The sequence below is a fragment of the Pipra filicauda genome, unplaced genomic scaffold (genome assembly GCF_003945595.2).
Source record: "Pipra filicauda isolate LSUMZ 115617 unplaced genomic scaffold, ASM394559v2 scaffold86_size2582843_pilon, whole genome shotgun sequence".
Taxonomy (NCBI): Eukaryota; Metazoa; Chordata; class Aves; order Passeriformes; family Pipridae; genus Pipra; species Pipra filicauda.
Window position 1 is genome coordinate 976,364 of NW_024105053.1, and position 18,958 is coordinate 995,321.

The 18,958-nt window shown below is 39.5% G+C and overlaps 1 protein-coding gene across 1 annotated transcript in view; it reads right to left on the reverse strand.

Moving 5' to 3' along the window:
• ADAMTS12 (ADAM metallopeptidase with thrombospondin type 1 motif 12) overlaps positions 1-18,958 on the reverse strand; it is a 141,300-nt gene that overhangs the window by 90,639 nt on the left and 31,703 nt on the right. The window contains exon 3 of the mRNA XM_027745609.2: positions 1,846-2,020. Within this exon, the coding sequence (XP_027601410.1) occupies positions 1,846-2,020 (175 nt within the window). The remainder of the gene's footprint in view (positions 1-1,845; positions 2,021-18,958) is intronic.

Consider the following 18,958-nt stretch of genomic DNA (forward strand, 5'->3'; position numbering starts at 1 on the left):
ACCTCTAAGGGCTGACAGAGTTGGTTAAAAACAGAAATACAAATGGCAGTATATTGCTTTGTTAGTTCATAAGACACTAACTTTGTTTGCCTGCAATATCATGAACATATTATCACCAGAAAGAGTTCTGTCACATTATAATGAATAACATCAGACAGGAAGTTTAAATTGAAAACCCTATTGGGGTAGACTTAGCTAATCTAAGAGATTAAACTTCAGGGAAGCTATGCTCATTTTTTTCCAATGTCCAGGTACAGCCAGTCTTTCTCATTCTGCATGATTTTGAGGAAAGATACAGGAGGCTAAAAGTGAGAGGTAGAAAGAAGATAAGCAGACCCCACAAAGCAAATACACAGCATGATCCCTGGTATCTCCTATCTTCTCTCCATACTTAAAATCACTACGTACAGATGTTATTTCATCCATGAAAGAAACCTGGAAGACAGTAGGCAAGAACAATTCCCTCATTCTTTATGGCAAATCTAAATTAATTCCCCTTGTTTATCCCAGCAGTCAGCAGAAGAAATGGAAAATCAGGGAGCTATTTTAAATATACGCCAAAATAAATATCACCTTTAGATGCTTATGGCTTTTCAACTCCAGGCTTATTTTCTAATACGTAGATATATTTTTACTTGATGAAAAATAAAATGGAAGAGCATTCATATTAATTCTTCTGGCTCCTCTTATCTTTACCTTTCCACTATCACAGAAGATTGAATAACCCCCACCGTCAGCTTTCTAGTTTCCCCCTGCCACCTTTTCACACTACTCTTGGCCAGCAAGAGAGAAGTGCAATGAAGGTCTATGACCAGAAATATAGTGGAATTGAATTGTTGTTTGCTTCTTTAATTTATCAATTCATATTACACTGCAGTAAAACTTTCGCAGCAACCATGACTGAGGATTAGAAATTCCTACATTCCTCCTTTTATTTCCCGCTCCTGGAAAAGAACCAACTTCTCTTAAACCACTGACCTGTGAAAGACAAAAACACATTCCTGTGTATTCTGCAGCTCTGTTTGTACAAAACTTGGGCTTTACGTCATGTAGGTTACTTTTCATTCATCCCTACCAATACCGTACCTTTTTAAAGTTTGGTGCAGGCTCAGTTTCAAGGCCTCCAACATCAGGGAACCAATACAAGATCTGTACATTTCTGGCATGAAATCAATCACGTAAATGATTTTACTAGGTAAAGGAACTCATTTTGTAACTATGAGATATCAACTACCCTCTATATACACTATGCTGGAACGACAGAGTGTATTAGTTTGTTTTCCCAAAAGACATGATGCTGAGTATTACTGCCCCAATATTTAAGTTATTTTTACTTACACTTCTAAGCAAAAAAACCTTGATGTTGATGTCCTGCATTTCACTTTCAGAACAACCAAATAAAAGTCTTTAAATATTCTGATAACTATCACAGAGAATCTAGAAATCCTAAGTTTAAACCATGGATTAAAGGGGAGATATTTCATGTTGTGCACAGCATTTGCATGGAGCGAGAATATTTTATTAAAAATAATTCTGACTGCAAATCTTGTCATTCCAAAACTACTCAAGAATTCAAGTTTCAAACTCACTAAACAGTTCTGGTTGGAGAAAAAAGTGAGGGGTAGAAAGGATCAACAGTGTGAAAAACATATCCCAGCAGTCATAAGGAGGATTTAAGTTTTCAGAAAGGAACCCAGATGGGTGGCTCCTGAGGCATTTTGACTGACATGCTCCCATTTTGCATAATCTCTTCTTGCAGAATTACAAAAAGCCTGGCAGAAAGAAAGGCATACACCACTAGAAAATATAAGATGTTTGAAGAGATTCAGAAAGCAAAATTTGTACCATTCAATCCACATGCTTGTTCACTTTCCATTGGGGTGGCCCGTCTTCTCCTCAAAGCATTTTGAAGGTTATTTGCCCCATATATAATATGGGGATGGGGTGTTCCCTCCTTCTGTGGATGCTTTTTAATAGGCTCAATGAAGTAATCCCCATGGGGCAGATGGAAATATCCAGTCTGAAAATAAGCACAAAAGAGTTAATCTCTACTGTCCAGTACTGGAAGTCAAAAATAAATACTCTTTTCATATCATCATCCCTGAGCTTTTCTTGTAAGCCAGTCATTACAATGAAGAAATATGAACACAATGGGTTTTCAGCATTTATTTGGCTGCATACATTGAGGTTGTTTCACACTTCACAAAGACGTAACAGTCCAAAGGGTAACAGAAAAAATATCTTTCTCCTAATAACCTGAAATCCTGAGGCAAAGGCTCTCATATTTTTACAAAGCCACAAAAAGGTCGAAAGTTAATTTGCCAAACATGATGCACTAGAAGGAGTTGCATCTTGTTCTTCTAGTGTTTTGCATTCATTCCCTGGAGAACAAGACTGGAATAGAAGCTGTTTCATCAGTGCAAATCGAAATTCTGCTCCTAGCTGCTATTCCACAGTCAATTACCCAACCCATCAGACGGGCTGGATTGTGTGGTTTACTCTTGACTCAGACTACAAACGCCTTCTGGCCCCAAGGCATGCAATTGAAGAAATAAACCGTCTTTCATGAATTAGCAAGTCATTAGGATCATACAGTAGGCCAACTGAAAAAGGCCGTAACATTTCTCATGCTATAACTTTCATATCAACCTCCCTGCTTTGCCTGAGTTACAGGGCACTGGATCCCCACCTGGACTACACAGGATTAGTTTACACCTCCCTCTGCCATGATCTAGATCCATGCAAACAGACATGGCCTTGGTCCCTTGTGTCTCAGCATTTTTGCAGGGATTGCGAACACTGCGAAACCATTGCACAGCCCTTTCACTTCAAGACATAAGGAACAGTAAAGCTCTAAATCGAAAGCAAAGGATCTACTGACATCCTAGCCCACGCTGGGGATGTGACAGGAGGCTGAGATATTCCACTGTTATGGCTTTTATCCCCCCTCCACTTTCTTGCTGTGGTCAGTGCAGCCTTCTTAACTTGTTCAGGAGCAGGAAAAAAATGCTGTAACCCTCTGTTCCTGCAGCTGCTGTATTGAAATTTACAAGGACACACAAACTAAAAATCCTTTTCAAACACTCCAAAGTCTTACAGTTTCTCTGGACAGTTGTGAAAGCCAGTATGAGGGTAAGGATATGAAGGAAATCATATGAATGAAATGAAAGCATTCTTATAAAACTGTAAAATAACCATGTACAAGAAGACCAAAGATCACTTAAGTCCCCCCTACCAGACACCTTCTGTCTCCACACTGATTGCCACAGGCCCAATACATCCCACTGCAAACCTGTGCAAATAAATAACTGTGAGTGTAATTTCACAGTTTGCCCAACAGTGCTGAGAAGCAGGAATTCTTTCTTTCCAATACAAGTCAAAGTTTTAAAGTCAGAGGCTGGCCTTTGTTTGAAACCTTGTTTACATCCATAAAGCTTCAAAGGTTCAGAACTCGAAGTCACATATATTTGTTCATCTGGGATTACAGCTACTGCCTCTACGGCTTTTGTATCATTTTTAAGAAAAAAGAAACAGGACTTCTGATTCTTAAACATGACATACAAAAAATGTTCAGGTTTCTGTTTAAATTATAAATCAGAATACAGGACCTGAGACACACTACAAAAGCAGTAAATCCCATGGTTATGTTGGATAAAAATGTCAGGCAAAATTCCCTTTGCTGATTAAATATGTCTTCACCTTCGCTCTTTATAGTTGTTCTTTTCTTACTCACAAATACAACAGCAAGAATTTTTCATTTAAAGTCCATCAGAGTTCAAGCTATGTAAATACAATATATGCTTTTTCTGAGCTGTTTGTAGCATCACGTCCCTTTGAATGCATTCACACACTCAGAAGATACAAAGGAGTCCTGTTGTGAAAGCCTCCTTGGAAATAAGCCAGTCATATTTACATTTATTACAGAGTTTAGTTATCATCACAGAAAAAAAATAACTGCAGACAAGTTTTCCACATTTAACCTGCTCTATGAAAAGCTACCACGTAATACAGTAATAGAAATGGCCAGAAAACAGGGGTGGGGTGTGGGTGTGTGTGTTTGTTTTGGGGTGAAGAGTGTGTGTGGGCAGGGTGTGGGTGTTTCCCTCAATGCCTACAGATCAAAATCTAAAAGTCTACCACAGAATTTTTTTCTTAATTGTTGCTCTCCCTTCCTTCAAATCTCACCCTTCACCCTCAAATTCTGACATCCTGTGGCTGGAAGTGTTTACCATACTGTATGTGGAAGTGGTGCTACATTACCTAATGGGATTATTAATTCACGTGCTTAATTACTTTGACACAAACAGTTTCCTGAACACACCACATCTCCTGCATTACATATTGCTTGCCAGGAGGACATGGTGATTCTGGGACAAAGTTTTCAAATAACTTTTTTGAATTTCAGTAGAATTAGCATTTTCCAGTGGAAGGCAGATATTTTTCACATATTTCTTTTGGTCAAAAGTTCGGGGAGTTTGTCAAAATACATTTGCTGGCAGAATCTTTTCAATCAGTTCCATGTGGGAAGCTGAAGCTGAGTCCTGTGGGAAGGGAAAGAGCAGCTTTAGCCTTGGCTATGGTTTTGCAATTGCAGTGATATTCCAGACAGGAGGGGCTAGTATTAGTGGGTGTATGTCAGGAGAAAAAGGAAGGGAAAACCCAACAATTTGCAGTTTAAAGCTACAATAACTGAGTATGCTGACAATAATGCCAAAAAAATAACATCTGTAGTGGGAACAGTGTGTAGCTCACTGAAAGCAAACAATATTTCTGGCAATATATTTCAGACAATTTTTCTGACAATGGGGCAGTGACAGACTCTGAAAACACATTGACTTTTAGAAGCAACATGAAATAAAAATAAGAAGAAAAGGTTCTGGTTTTGCCTTTAGGTACTTTGCTCCAGGTGCTTACTACAACTGTAATGCGTGGCAAGTGAAATTAAGTTTGACTAAAAGAATTACAGAAAAAATTGTACCATAGGAAACATGAATTACCAGAGAACTGCAGCTGCATATAATCTTAACTGAGCTGGTGAAATAAATTATCTGTTAACACTACACATGCTAAATTTATTTCAGCTTATCACTTAGTTCCTTTCTGTGTGTCACTTTTTTTTTCCCCAAGAATCTTTCTCTTTGAGTTTGTCATATGTTCCTATCTCAGCCAAAACAAAACCTCAACATTCAAATGAGATTTTCACCTCCATCCTCAGATAGAGCTAATAAAAATAGACCAGTCATGCTGTTGCTCATGCAGAAAGAGGTTGATTTTTTTTTATGTTCTGAGTAATTTGACAGAAGATTTTATGAACATCACCCACTGAAAAGGACAGCATTCTACCTCTTATATAGGAATACAGAAAAAAACTATGCTTTTGTCAGGATTTGGTAAAGAAGGTGCTACTGGAATTCAGCCTTATAGTTTAACATGTCTTTGCACCAAAATTAAAATATCTTATTTTTAAGACAACAAGATAAGTAAAAGAACAGGATACAATCATACCACAAGATTTAATATTCTTTTGTCACAGATTGTAGATTTTAGAAGCTGCCAGAAATCTGGCCAGAGATCCAGAGATAGGCCCTGCACAATGTGGGCTCAGAAAGTTCAGACACAGAGGATAGGAAACAACATATCAATTCATAGCCAAATTTACAGCAGGTTGGATTTTCGTGGAAGAAAATAAGATATCAAGAGAGGAAGAAGTATCTGACAACCTCCAGTTCTCAGGCTCTTAAGGGACAGACATCAGTTCTGGATGCTTCAGAGGTGCAGGTCTTTCTGGCTGGGGACATACACTCAGCAAAGGAGAAAAGTCATGTCTCTACGGTCATGTATATCAGCTACCATACAACCACTTACAATACATGATCACTCAGCTGAGAGACTTGACAGAGAATCAGTTCTCTGGATGCATCAACTTGTTGGTGACCACACTAGACTTCATTTCCTCTTCACTGTTCTTGAGCAGGACAGATTCATCCCTTTTCCCACAGTTTAGTGGAGATGGGGACTTGGATGAAGGTTATCTAGGATATGATTTAAGAAACTAAGGCATTAAAAAACTTTTCTAAAAATGGGTAAGAGAAGCAAACAGTCCAAATCCTGTCTTCATTTACTCCTCTGTTGTGCTACAGAAACAGTTCAGGAATAATTTCTATAGACCTCCAACTCACTGCGAGCTTTGCACCTCATACAGAATCTGAAGCAGCCTGGCTACATTCATTTCTACTCAAGGAAATTATCTGTGGAATTAATCTTGCATGGAGATTTGAGCATGAAAATGTACAACTTGGAACACATAATTTTAAAAGACATCTCTGTTCACACTTCAGGTCATGTCATCCTCCACAATCATCCTTATTGCCTATCCTAAAAGCATTCATTATTTCTTCCAAGTATTCTGTGATTTTCCTTAGAAGAAACAGTCCAGGAGTCTTATTCCCACATTCACTTGTGGGTGCCTTGTTGCCTGCAGCAGCTTTATTTGCATTGTAGAAATATCTTACTTCTTTTCTTAAAATAGAAGATCCACAAATGACTGATGATCACTGTGTGACCATGAAGCTGTTTAGAGCCTCATTAGTCTCTATAGGGTTCTGCTTTAAAATCTCCAGCAGCTCATGAAGAACATGAAGCCATGTTCCCAGAGCTTCTACATCTCTTACATACATGTATTACAGGGCCCAGCAGCAGTCATTTCATGTTGTCCATTTCTGAGAGAGCCTTTCAGCTTCCTCCCACATTCTCACTTTCTACTTTTCCAAATATGTCCCATTTGATCTGCATAAGCCCAAACTTTGCTGCTTCTGAAGCTCAGATATATAATTAAATTCCAACAGGGTAAAAATTTATTGTCCACTAGAGAATTAGTAACCGAACATTTTTATGGTCTTAAAAAAGAGCAAAGATAGTACTTAATAAATTTTACACAACTTTCAGTGCTGGTTATACTAAGCTGAAACAAGCCTGTGTTTGCCACATGCTAAGCATCCAGCAGGTAGATGGTACGGCACAGCTGACTCGTAATTCATTAACTCAAACACAGTTTGAACTCCTATTCTATTTACTAGTGTGATTTCCACACAGCAGTGAGAGACAGACTGCTAAAGGCTGTCTGAAGTCCAGAGCACTCTGAAGACCTGGAGGCTCCTTTGGTCAATATTTCATTGTCGCTCAGTTGCTGCTGAGTCTGTTGTGCCTTTGATGAAGACAAGGTTGCAGCTCTTTGGGCTGCCCAGTTTGCCCAAAGTGTGTGAGGTGACACCCCACTGGGACAGCTGAGTGGATGGTGCCCTGTCAGTGCCCTGAGCCTCACCACATAGCAAGTTACAACACTCTCAAGGATAAAACACACCCAAGAGTTGTTTCTCCAAGTGCAAGAGGCTTACTTTGACTATAGTCATGAGTTGGCGAGACCAGCAAGTTTTGACTTCATTTGGGATCCAAAATCAACTCAGCAAGTATTACTGTTCTGAGACAGAACAAAAAGTTTGCCCAATTCCTCCAAAGACTGTTAGGGGGAGGAGGAAAGAGCAACAGCTGTTTTACTCCTGGAAAATACTCTTGGAATATCTAATTCATATTTTTCTAACTAAACTTGTTCAGAAAGCACTGTATCCAGGAGGTTTACAATGTAGAAACTAGTTGGGTTTTTTTCTCAATATCAGAACAGCCTCTCACGAAAACGAAAATAAACAATGCAAAAATGGTTCGTACTTCTCAGCATTTGAAATCCCCTCAGAGACTTTCAATGTGAAGTTCTGAAGCTTTGATTTGGAAGCCAGTAAATTTTTACAGATTGCAAAACAGATCACATTTGATGATTTAAAGCCTATGTAATGCTGAAGAGTGAAGATTTTAACACTGGATTGGTAAGAGGTTCCTTGCCTAAACAGCGTTTTGTATTTGGAATAAAAAGACAAGGAAGAGGATCCACAGAGCAAACATGATCTCTAATCACAGAGACAGAAAGTACTACAGCTGTTTTGGTTTCCTGCTCACTTATATTCTAAAACTAATTGCAAACTAGTGAGCATGACAATGTTAATACTGTGGAGTTCAAACTTTATTAGAGAATAACTAAATGCAAACATTTGATCAAATGACAAGTGGCATTGTTTCTATTGACAAGTATTGTTTGTATTACTGTGACCTACAGGAACCCTAGTCAACAGCCAGAAAGCAGAGATACAAATGATGACAGCTGCCACAACATGTGCAGATAGATGGAAGAAAGCACAATTATCCCATTTTACAGTGGATGAAAGTCTGTCAGGAGCTTTACTCTTCTGGAGAGCAGAGCAAGAGAAGGTCACAGCCCAGCTTCTTCCTCTCCACAGAAATTATTTTGCTTGATGAAACAGATCTCTATGAGGGAAAGCAATATCAGGCAGGACTACAATGACCCACCTCACAACACTCTTCTCTTAGCTTCATTCTGTCCAGCCCAAAAGTAAGCAGAAGTATCAAGAGCAAACAGTATGTTGTAGGTCTGCATTTGTCATAGGTGTGTTGGGAGAGGCTTCTGCCTCCCTTTTCCCCAAACTCATGAAGTCTGTGGCTGCACAGCACAGACAGGACTTAGGAATGAATTTCAACATGCCTCACAAGAGTCATGTCACCACTTATCATGAAAGTGTTATTTCAAGGTGACTTAAAAGGCAGCCCATACTGATGCTCTCAACCTCTTCTTTACTTACCATTTATTGTTTCCAATGAGTTTCCAAAAACTGACTCCCTCATACCGAAGGATAACCTCAGAGCAGTATTGTGACATGAAGTTTCTGCTCAGTGCCTACATGAGGAATCATGGATTCTGCTCAACAACTGCAGCTTGAAATACACTGCCCTCATTTCCATGGGTGGTGTGAGAAAGCAGCTGCTCTGTTCGCTATGCACAGCCTTGGAACAGGCTGTGAGCCATGCTCAAGCTGCAGCTTGTTGTGCTATCACTGGGGAGGAATGAAGGGGGAGGGAGCTTATCAAAACCAAATACCTTACAAAACAGGAAAATTCAGTCCCTGGCTGAGGGCAGCTGTGGCATGTTAAGACAGCAGTGTAAGGTGAGTGACATGCTACACCAAAAAAGTTATTCTGTGTCACAAATCAGTGTCTGTGTTAGAAAAGGACTGAGAGTGAGAAATAGGAAGTGGAAGGAGATGAGAAAAGAAATTAAATGAAACCATAAGAACAAGATTCAAATGGAGATCCAGAACTTGCAGGTCAAAGTGCATCTCTAGTACACAGCTGATGCTTAGCACATGGCAGTCTGGGAACCAGCATGACAATAACTGGCAATCACAACAGTTACACAGAATCATAACTTCTTCTGGCCTCAGTCAAATCACATGCCACTCATTTGACTTTCCCAGGTATTTCTGCCTGTCTGAGAAAGGAGACCAATGTTTTTTTACGACTGCATCTGGAATACCACCATAAATGTTTTTACAAACCCAGGACAAGTCCCAGCTCCCATGTATGCCAAAGCTGAAGGCTGATCAGATCCAGCATTGGGTTCAGGTCAGTTTAAAAGCACAAAACACTTGATTTAGCTCTGAACGTGACTCAAATTCAGTCTTGAAGCTTGAACTCTGACTGAAAGCCATTTCCATTGATATGAGAGGTGCAGTGCATGCACAAATTTATCTGTGCATTCAAGACACTACATCTAACAGGCAGAAAATTAACCTCTCTCAGAGCTACAGAGAGATGACCTATACTCTGAAATAAGAACAAAAGCCTGCAAGACAAACAAATACTCCTCAATCTACTAACAATCAAGTTTCTGCTCAAAACTTAGAAGGACATGTACTCAATAAAAAGCAAATCAAATTCAGTACAAAACCAGTAACTGAGTAAACCACTTAACTAAGACTAGCATAACATCTCTGCTAATTTCCAGGCCCCTTCTGCTAGGAGTTTGATCTGATGAAATATCAACTGCCTTCTCTGTGATGATGAATACTTCAAAGTACTTCTGAAGCTGATGGAAAATCAACAAGTTCAACTTCTTCCAGAGTAAGACTGTGTATAATAAGCACCTGAAAAGGCTGGAAAACAGACAACCTGGGGAAGCAGCAAGTGGCACAGACAATCTAGAGAGTTCCTGCATGTTTACTATCTTCCCTGGCACAAAAGGTAGAGAACTTCAAAAGAAGTTGGCAGGCAATAAAATATTTTTTCACCCAATACAGACTTAAACTGAAAGAGCAATTATCAGAAGCATAGAATGGTTTGGGTTGGAAGGGACCTTCCAACCCCTCCCACCATGGGCAGAATGCCATCCAGTACACCAGGGCTCAATGCCCCATTCAACCTGGCCATGAACACTTTCAGGGATGGGGCACACGCAACTCTCACTGTCAAGAATTTCTTGCTAATATCTGTTCTAAACCTGTCCTCTTTCAGTTTAAAGCCTGATGTTCTATCACCACATGCCTTTGTAAAAAGTCCCTCTCCAGCTTCCTTGTAGCCGCTCTAGGTACTGTAAAGTGCTAGAAGGTCTCCCCAAATCACTCTCTTCTCCAGGCGGAACAGCCCCAACTCTCCCAGCCTGTCCTTATAGCAGAGGTGATCTACCCTTTGATCATCTTTGTGACCCTCCTCTAGACTCACACTGGTAGGTTCACATCCCTCCTATGCTGGGGGCCCCAGAGCTGGATGAAGAGCTCCAGGACGGGTCTCACCCGAGTGCAGCAGAGGGGCAGAATCACCTCCCTCAGTCTGCTGCCCACACTGCTCTGGATGCAGCCATGCAGCCCCAGAGATGATTGGCTTCCAGGCCAAACGTGTCTCTCTAGATTAGAAACAAAGATGTCGTGTGGCACTGTTAACCGCTTTGCACGTGTCCTGGTAGATGCCACAGAAAATTGCAAATCAGAAATGGTACAGAGAAGTACCAGAAACCGCTGGATAAATCCGTGTAGGGAAGATTAGTCTCTCATTTTTAAATGGCAAAAGAGCACCTGCAGCTCAGAAACAGATGTATGTCAATGAGACATCCCTATTTTCTTACGCCTCTTGCCAGAAATCTGCTATTGACCATTATCTTCTCCTAAAAATCAGTCATATGCCAAGGGTCAGGCAAATTAAATCCCTCCATCAACATACAACTCACCCATAAGTTCGAAGAATCTAAAGGTTAGATTTCAGTTTAAATATTATTAATTTAGAATTTCCATTTTAAACTGTTTTCATACATGTGTTTGTTTTCTTTGTAGACTATTTCTATAAAAAAAATAGTGTTTCTCTGTTGAAAAAATTATTGGTGTTATTTCAAACTGACACTTTCCATCAAAATCATTCTTTTGTCTGCAAAGAGATTGCTTTAGTTGTTTTGGAAATACAGCACTTTTTGCAATAAAAGTATTTCATTTGGTCTGCTTAAAAGCAGCAGTCAGTCGTTTAGGTTTGAATGCAATAGTCTGTACCATAATAGAAAAAAAAAAGGCAAAATAGAAAAGAATTGAACTATTTATCTGGGGAAAAAATGGAGTAAAATATTCTTTGGAACCATGAGGAAAAATATTTTGCTATAATAATAAAAGGACTCATTTTCTTTCTGTTCTGCTGTCATGTCTTCTTTTGCTGACAGGATGTTAAGTTTTGTCTTTAAAACTGGCATGTTTTGAAATCCTCATGATGTAACGCCCAGGAATTCCGAAACAATGAAAATCCCCTAAAACTCAAAAAGAGGCACAAATGTTCAGCTTTTCTAATAATTCAGCATTTAGTTTCCTTAAGATGTTCAACACTTTTTATGTGACAGTGATACAGTGAGATGTAGGAAAATATGAGAATAAGAAAATACTTTTTGTACAGATAAGACAGATGTTGTCTGCAAATGAAACATCTTCCCGAAGACATGCTCACAGTTCTGTACGATAAAATATTTCACTGAAAAAGTTTACTCAAACCTAAAAGACATTAAGTATCTTCAGCTAATACTTGGCATAATTCTTGCTAATCTAAGAACACTGAAAATTCAAAAACTTAACATCAATGGAGACAAATAGAAGATACTAAATATTAGATCATACACAGTCCTGACAGAATTCCAGTGGACTTAAGAATTCTTTAAAAAGAGGTATATTTGACACATAAACCTCTAATAAGCTTTTGTGTGGTGAGAAAACTGTTAACAAACAAATTTATGAAAGAATTCTGGACTGAATCATCAATAATTCACAATTTACCTCTTTCATACGTGAACTTAGAAAAACAGTATGTACAATAAACAATTCATTCTGCTCTTACTATTGACCAGAGCTGCTCAGCTAAATGCTGAAATTTCACTGCAGAAATCTTTTCAACCGAGACATGAAATCAGGACTTTTTCACAGACATTTTCAAACAAATATTTTTGTACAGGATGATGCCAGATCATGACAGATCCACTGAAGCACCAGTAATGGAAAAGCTATCATTAAAAAACAATGGTTTTGCACTAGGTAAGCAAAAGGGGTTTTTTGTTGTTGTTCCTCTCCAAAACAATTCAGGCGAGATTGCCTTGAGTTGACGTGTTCCTGTGTCAGTGCTAGGTCTTTTCTTCCCTCTCACAATGAAAATCAGAAAATAAACAAATACATCCCTGGCTAAACCTCATTGATTTTTTTGCAGTAGGAATGGATCTGACAGTCTACATTACAACAAACCATATGTGGATTCCAAAGGCAATAAATAATCCTCTCTAGGCTCAGATGCAAAACACATGCATTGTTCCCATCCCCTTTAGTCACTTTAAAATATGCTTGACTATACTCTATGCTCAGTACTCAACAAGTGGAGGCACTTACGGATCCCAAACTCACATTTTGCATGAGAAGACTCTCAAGACAGATTCTGCCAGAGCAGAGCTGGAAACACAGGGGTGGTTTAGTACAACTGGCTCTTAAAAATCACTTTCAGCAGGCTTATTTGCCCAGTGCTGCTGGCTGTTTTCTAATAGCTACACCACCCACTCCTAGTCCAGGATACACTTTCTCCTTTCCTTCCACAGCCTAGGTCTTCCCCACCCTCTGAAAAGGTTGTTCTTTGGCAAGACATCTCTGGGTTCTGTCTAACTTTCTTAAAAACATCAAGACTCGCACTTATATTTCTGCAGTTTCAACAGGTCTGCCCAGTGCTGCTGAGAGGACAACAGCTGCCCTGCCCAGTGCCTGCCTATCCAGTGTTCAGCTACCCTCCTCTTTTGGCTGGAGACTTCCCTATTAAGTTACTCCCCAAACTATCCAAAACCCTGTGTTTAACTTCCTGTGATTCCATTAATTTGACACAGTTTTTGATTAAGTTTCACTGAGAGGCATTTGAGAATATTTAAAGACAAAATGCTTCTATCTTCAGTCTCCTTACTTTTCAGACAATCTTTTCTGAAAGTTTTTTCCACAGATCAACACTCAGCCATTATTTTGTGAGGGTCCGGGGAAGCTGTTGGGATTTGATTGTCTGCTGTCCTTAAACAATAATTCTGCTAATTCAGGAAGACTGTGACACAGAAATGAAACATTAGCTCTAGTTCCAGCATTTGAAATCATGTCCAGCTCTGTCACAGCAGTATATAGTGGAGACAGCAAGGAAATGAAGGATAAGCAAAAGACCTAGTTACACACACACAGATTAAAACCAAGCACACATGAAACAAGAGTTACAACAGGGATCACAGTTGGATCCCTACAATTACAGAAGATTTGAGCAACTGTGCACTACAGCTATACTAGAACTGAGAAAAGAACTCTTAGCACAGGAATTTTTAATGAATCCTCGACTTGCAACAAACCTTCAGACCTTTGTCTCATTCTATTAGGAATGCATAAACAAAAATAAGTTATTTTAATTACATTTGCAGTCCTAGATGGAACATTTGTTAAATATATATACATATATATATGCTAGCCCTTTTAAAATGGTATATAAATTACTTTCCTCTACAGCCACAAATCTTCTAGAAATATCATACTCCTGCTTGCATGTGTGCCTGTATATGAAAAAGACAAAGAGACAGAAACACTGAGCATATAAGCTCATATGATTGATCCCCCATCATAGATACTTCATACGTGAGGAATCCACAAGGATTTTTGGACAAAAATCCTTTTTGTGAAAGGCACAACTCAGAATTACCTGTAGGACTAACAACCAACACATGATAGATTCTGTCACTAATATTAGTGACATTAATACTGACACTAATATTGCTGTCAGGCCTGGTGACACTAATACCCAGGGTTAAACACTGCCTTGCTGGTGACACACACCTTGTGCACCACATTAGCACCACTCGAAGAATTACTGGGATTTGCCAGTTTCAGAACTGAAAGGCTCAGCAAACTCTGAAAATCAAACAGAAAACTTCATTCCCTTTGCTGAAAGGAAAAGGTGGAACAGCAAAATGTACACCTAACACACTATTTTCCAAGGAAAAACATCCCTTTCCAGGCTGCATTCATCCTGCTGCCTTTTGTTCTACACTCACAGTCTCATAGCAATTTTTGGTGATATATATGCAGAACCTACCACAATGCCTGTGACTCAGACACACAGCACTCCTGCCATGTGAATTAGTACTCTTTATAATAATAACAATAAAAATGAGTAATTCGCAACAGGAGGAAAGTTTACTTTACTGTTTGGGCTCCCTACAGAGATACAGCTTGAGAAACTATCCAACAAACAATACTATGTACACTCATTTGCCACAATGAGATGCATGTGTGGGTTTACAGACCTCCCTATGAGCCTCAGCAACAAAAATCATCCATGTTACAGCCAAAGCTGAAAAATGTCATGCTTTATCTCCTGAGGTACCTAGCAAACCCTTTGTGTGGTAGCCAAGGCAGAGTTCATCATAAAAACATGCTTCCCGTGAATCTCTATGACTGGCCGCTAATTAAGTCTTTTTTTTTTCCCCCAATGTCTGACAGAGTCCAGAATCTGTTAAAAATAAAAAAATACAGAGGAATCAGAAGCACATCAGAAAGCCAATCTCTAACGGAGACAATTGCCTGTGTACCCAAGTTTGTTTCTGCTTTTACAAATGCATTGATCCAGGCCACTTCTGGTCCTCCAAGAATAGCAATTTATTAGTCTCCTTTCAAATCATAACAAAGTCTGGGGTAAATTTTTCATTTTTATTTTGGAACATTTACTACTTTTCAAACACAGATTTTTCATATCCCAGAAAAGCTTCCCAATCCCTATGCTTCAAGTTAAACATAATCTTTTCCTGGGTAATTAACATCATGTCTGCTAAGAGTGAAAGAATAAGGATTTCATCACAGTCCTCTGCTTTTGTGGTCTGATTTTTAATAGGAAACCCCAAATGGAAACGAAAATCTGAAAGCAGGATGGTGAAATGAACATAAGAAGTGCATTTGGATTAATTTCCATTAGATCTTTATACAAGTTCAAACCTGTCCACTTAGGCCACAGCATGCTTCTACCATCATCTGGAATTCAGAAAACACATTCATTTAATAAATGGCACATTTTGCAATTCACTATCAAAGAAGAAAATCATATGCTTTAAAACATTTTGGAGGAACACACAGAAAACTTTTCAAAGATCCTGTTTATAAAAATGCTATAGTGTTTTCATTCCTCTGTTCAGGTGAGTACTGCTGTGACTACTTCCTCATGCTGTAATTACCTCCTGCCATCCTTCCACCTGCACTGGCTGTCTCAGTCGTCCATTGACTAAATGAGTGAAACGGTTCAGGCAGTCGAGGTTATTGCCATCACGTGTTCTGCTTCCACAGGCTATAGGCATGAACTAAGTAACAAAGTTTGTGATTCTGCCCAACTTGCTTTGAAGGTTGCTGTAGCAGAATTCTACCTCCGAGTCTGCCACCCAAGAATCAACCTCAAAATATCTGCTGAACTAAACCTCAGTCATATATTTTGTAAGGACAAGGACAGATTCTGATGATTGACAGCCTGATCTGATAAAGCTGTGAAAGCCTTCACAGAAGAAGACTTGTAGGCATCAGAGTGATTTAAGGTGTTGTTCAAGCAGGTCACCTCATGACAAATATCTGATGGTAGAGATCTGGACTCTTTAGTGGGACAGACTCGACCACAGAGGCTCTACTGTGTTGTTCAGGCACATATTCTGGACATCCTTACATCTCTGGTATATTCCCAAAATACTTCTGGAGTCAGCACTCTGTGTGGGATTGCAAACTGAATTGCTGTGGGGTGGAAAAAGGTGAGTAGAGCTGTGACCTTTCTAAAAGGCCAGTATTTCAGCCATGTTGATGCAAGAAATAACCTTAAAATATTCCTTCTTTTCTTCATGCTTACCTTGCTCCTTCTAAAACTGAACACTGCTGAATGATATGGCAGCTTTAGCAGAACTCAGCCCTTTCCTCATTGAGACACCAAAGCATCTTTGAAGATCTGGAGATTAGAATTGGTCAAACCCACACAGAGGGTTGGGGAGCAGGAAGGGCTACTACACAGAGTCCTCGATCTCAAGTGAAGTTCTGCTGCTTGTTCCCCGAAGAAAACCCAGCGCGGGAATTGCAAGCTGCGGTGAATAAACAAACCCGTGTCATGGCGTAGCACTGGAGGGCAGCAGGATGTTTTGTCAAGAAGGTCTTTTTCTAACCACAGGCTGCAATCTCCTGGCTTACTGTGACAGTGAGTACTAACTGGAATAAACACTACCACCTTGAAAGCACCGTCAGAGCCTTTGATCTCATGTTTAAATCATCACACAAGCAACGCTGGGTTGTGCTTTTATAACTTTGTCTGTGGAAAAAAATAAGCATCTCCACAGGATGGAATCCAACCACGGACTAGAGAAGTAGATTAAGGAGGTATCAAATTTAAAATCTCACTTTGCTGGGTGGGAAGGCTCTAGAGCAAGGTATTCAGGGTAACATTAGGTGGTGAAAAGAACAGGAATCAGCTGAAGTAGGCAGCAGAAATCAAAGCTGACACTGAACTGTTAGCATTGCCTAATTCCATATTTGGTACTAGTTTGAGCTGAGATCTTTCAGCAAGGTCAATGGGATAGAATAACCAAGTCCCATGTAGCACTGCTGTCCTACAGTCCCTTGTGAATATGGAAAGACACAACTGGTAATATAAGCAGGGAATTTAAGCAGACAGGATTTGACAGTAAAGAGCACAAATTTTTCTCTGATCTTTGAAACACTATTGAATCTTACAAGCAGAATGTTCTCCCTCTTCGGAGTTTGAGAGCATGATTTGAAAGACACTTAACACACTGAGCTCCAGTGATGACTCTAGACAGAAAAACAATTTAGCTTGATAGAAAAAGTTACCTCAAAATTATTTTATTTAAATACAGGATTCAGTCAACAGCCAAGAGGAAAAAGAGTCTGACACCCTTTCATGGTAGCTTGATGCACCAGTACCCAGTTGCTTGCATCTCTGTGGAGTACTAAATCATAAAGGTTCAAGCAATGTACTGTCTTTTTCTTTTTGAACTAGAAAGGAGCAATTTTCCTCCCCAGACAAGAACAGCCAGGCCAATCTGCCTGTGGGCAGTTTAATTAAATATCTCTAATTTCCTGACATTGAGTAGCCACGTTTGCCCATCCGTATTCTTCACTGGTAAATCATTTGTTACCATCGCAATCAGAAGCATCTGCTCTCTGAGGGAAAAACACTATTCTTTTTTAACTGGCAACACACAGAATGCAATACTGGAAGTGCCTGTTTTTTATTCTGACTTATGCAAGTTGGGCTGACTTGCATTATGATGAAATATGTGCAGTAATGAAAAACAGAACAGAGTTAAAATAAAAATCAATTGCTCATATGCCATATTACCAAGGTTCTAGCAATGGCATGAAACAGAAAGGAATTTTAAAAAAAAGCAAGAACAGCATGAAGAGTCACTGTGTAGCACCACAGAAGGAGAAGAAGAAAGTATGTTCCCCATTTCCAGCTGGCCACCAGTTCAAATCCTGACCAAACAGACGCAGCTACTGCGCAATAAAGGTCTTGTTTATGCTCTGATTCTGGTCTAAACTATGCTGTGCAGTAAATTTGTGGGAGTTTACTGTAAATCTGAGTACAAAAATTCACAGCAGTGAGAACTGGACTATGGTGAATGGAGCAGTGACTGAAAAGACTCCTGACTATATTCTGAGGGTCAATGATCCCAAACTGAAACGCACGTCAGAAGCACAAGTTTAAACTGGAAGAGAGAAACCAGATTACTAGTTTCAAAAGGGAAATCATGCCATCACCAGCCCACATCACTGCAGAAATGCATCTGCAGATGACTGCAGAGTCTTCAAAAGCACCCCTGAAGAAACTCAGAGGATCCTATTCAGCAGAGCCAAGGAGCATCTACAGATTTTGTGTCTACATGATATTTGACTATAGAACAGCTACCAAGGAAACTGTTACTTTAATCAGTCTTACATTAGCAAATAGGCCACATATTGACTTGCTTTTAGAGAGACTTCTCATTGTTGCTTTTACTCCTTTTGATTCCCTCCCTGCACCCCCAGTGTCTTGTCTCTGGTAAACCCAGTAAAAATGAATTCCAGATGTTAAATTTATTCTTACAGGCTGAAACAAAGAAAAAAAATTAATTACCACCCTAGTGCTGGGCAAATTGGGCCCAATGAGCTCCATCCATAATTTAGTAATTTTCAAGGCCAAAATCAAACTCCAGACATGGCATTCATCAGCCCAAATAAAATATAAACCTCTACGTTTGTGTCGCAGGATCTCTGTCATACTCAGCAAAGAACAGGGAAGTTCATCTAATCTGAACCATCAATCTTGGGATGAGATAAACTGCACCCAACTGAATGTCCTAGAACTGTCCTCTTCACTGGCCCTGTAGAAGATGTGGACAAGCAGAGAAGTGGACACAATCATCTCTAGTCCCATACGTCATTTACATTGACCTGGGATACCATGAGACTATTCTGTGTTCCACTGCAGTTTTCTCTCTGCCACACTGGTGAAC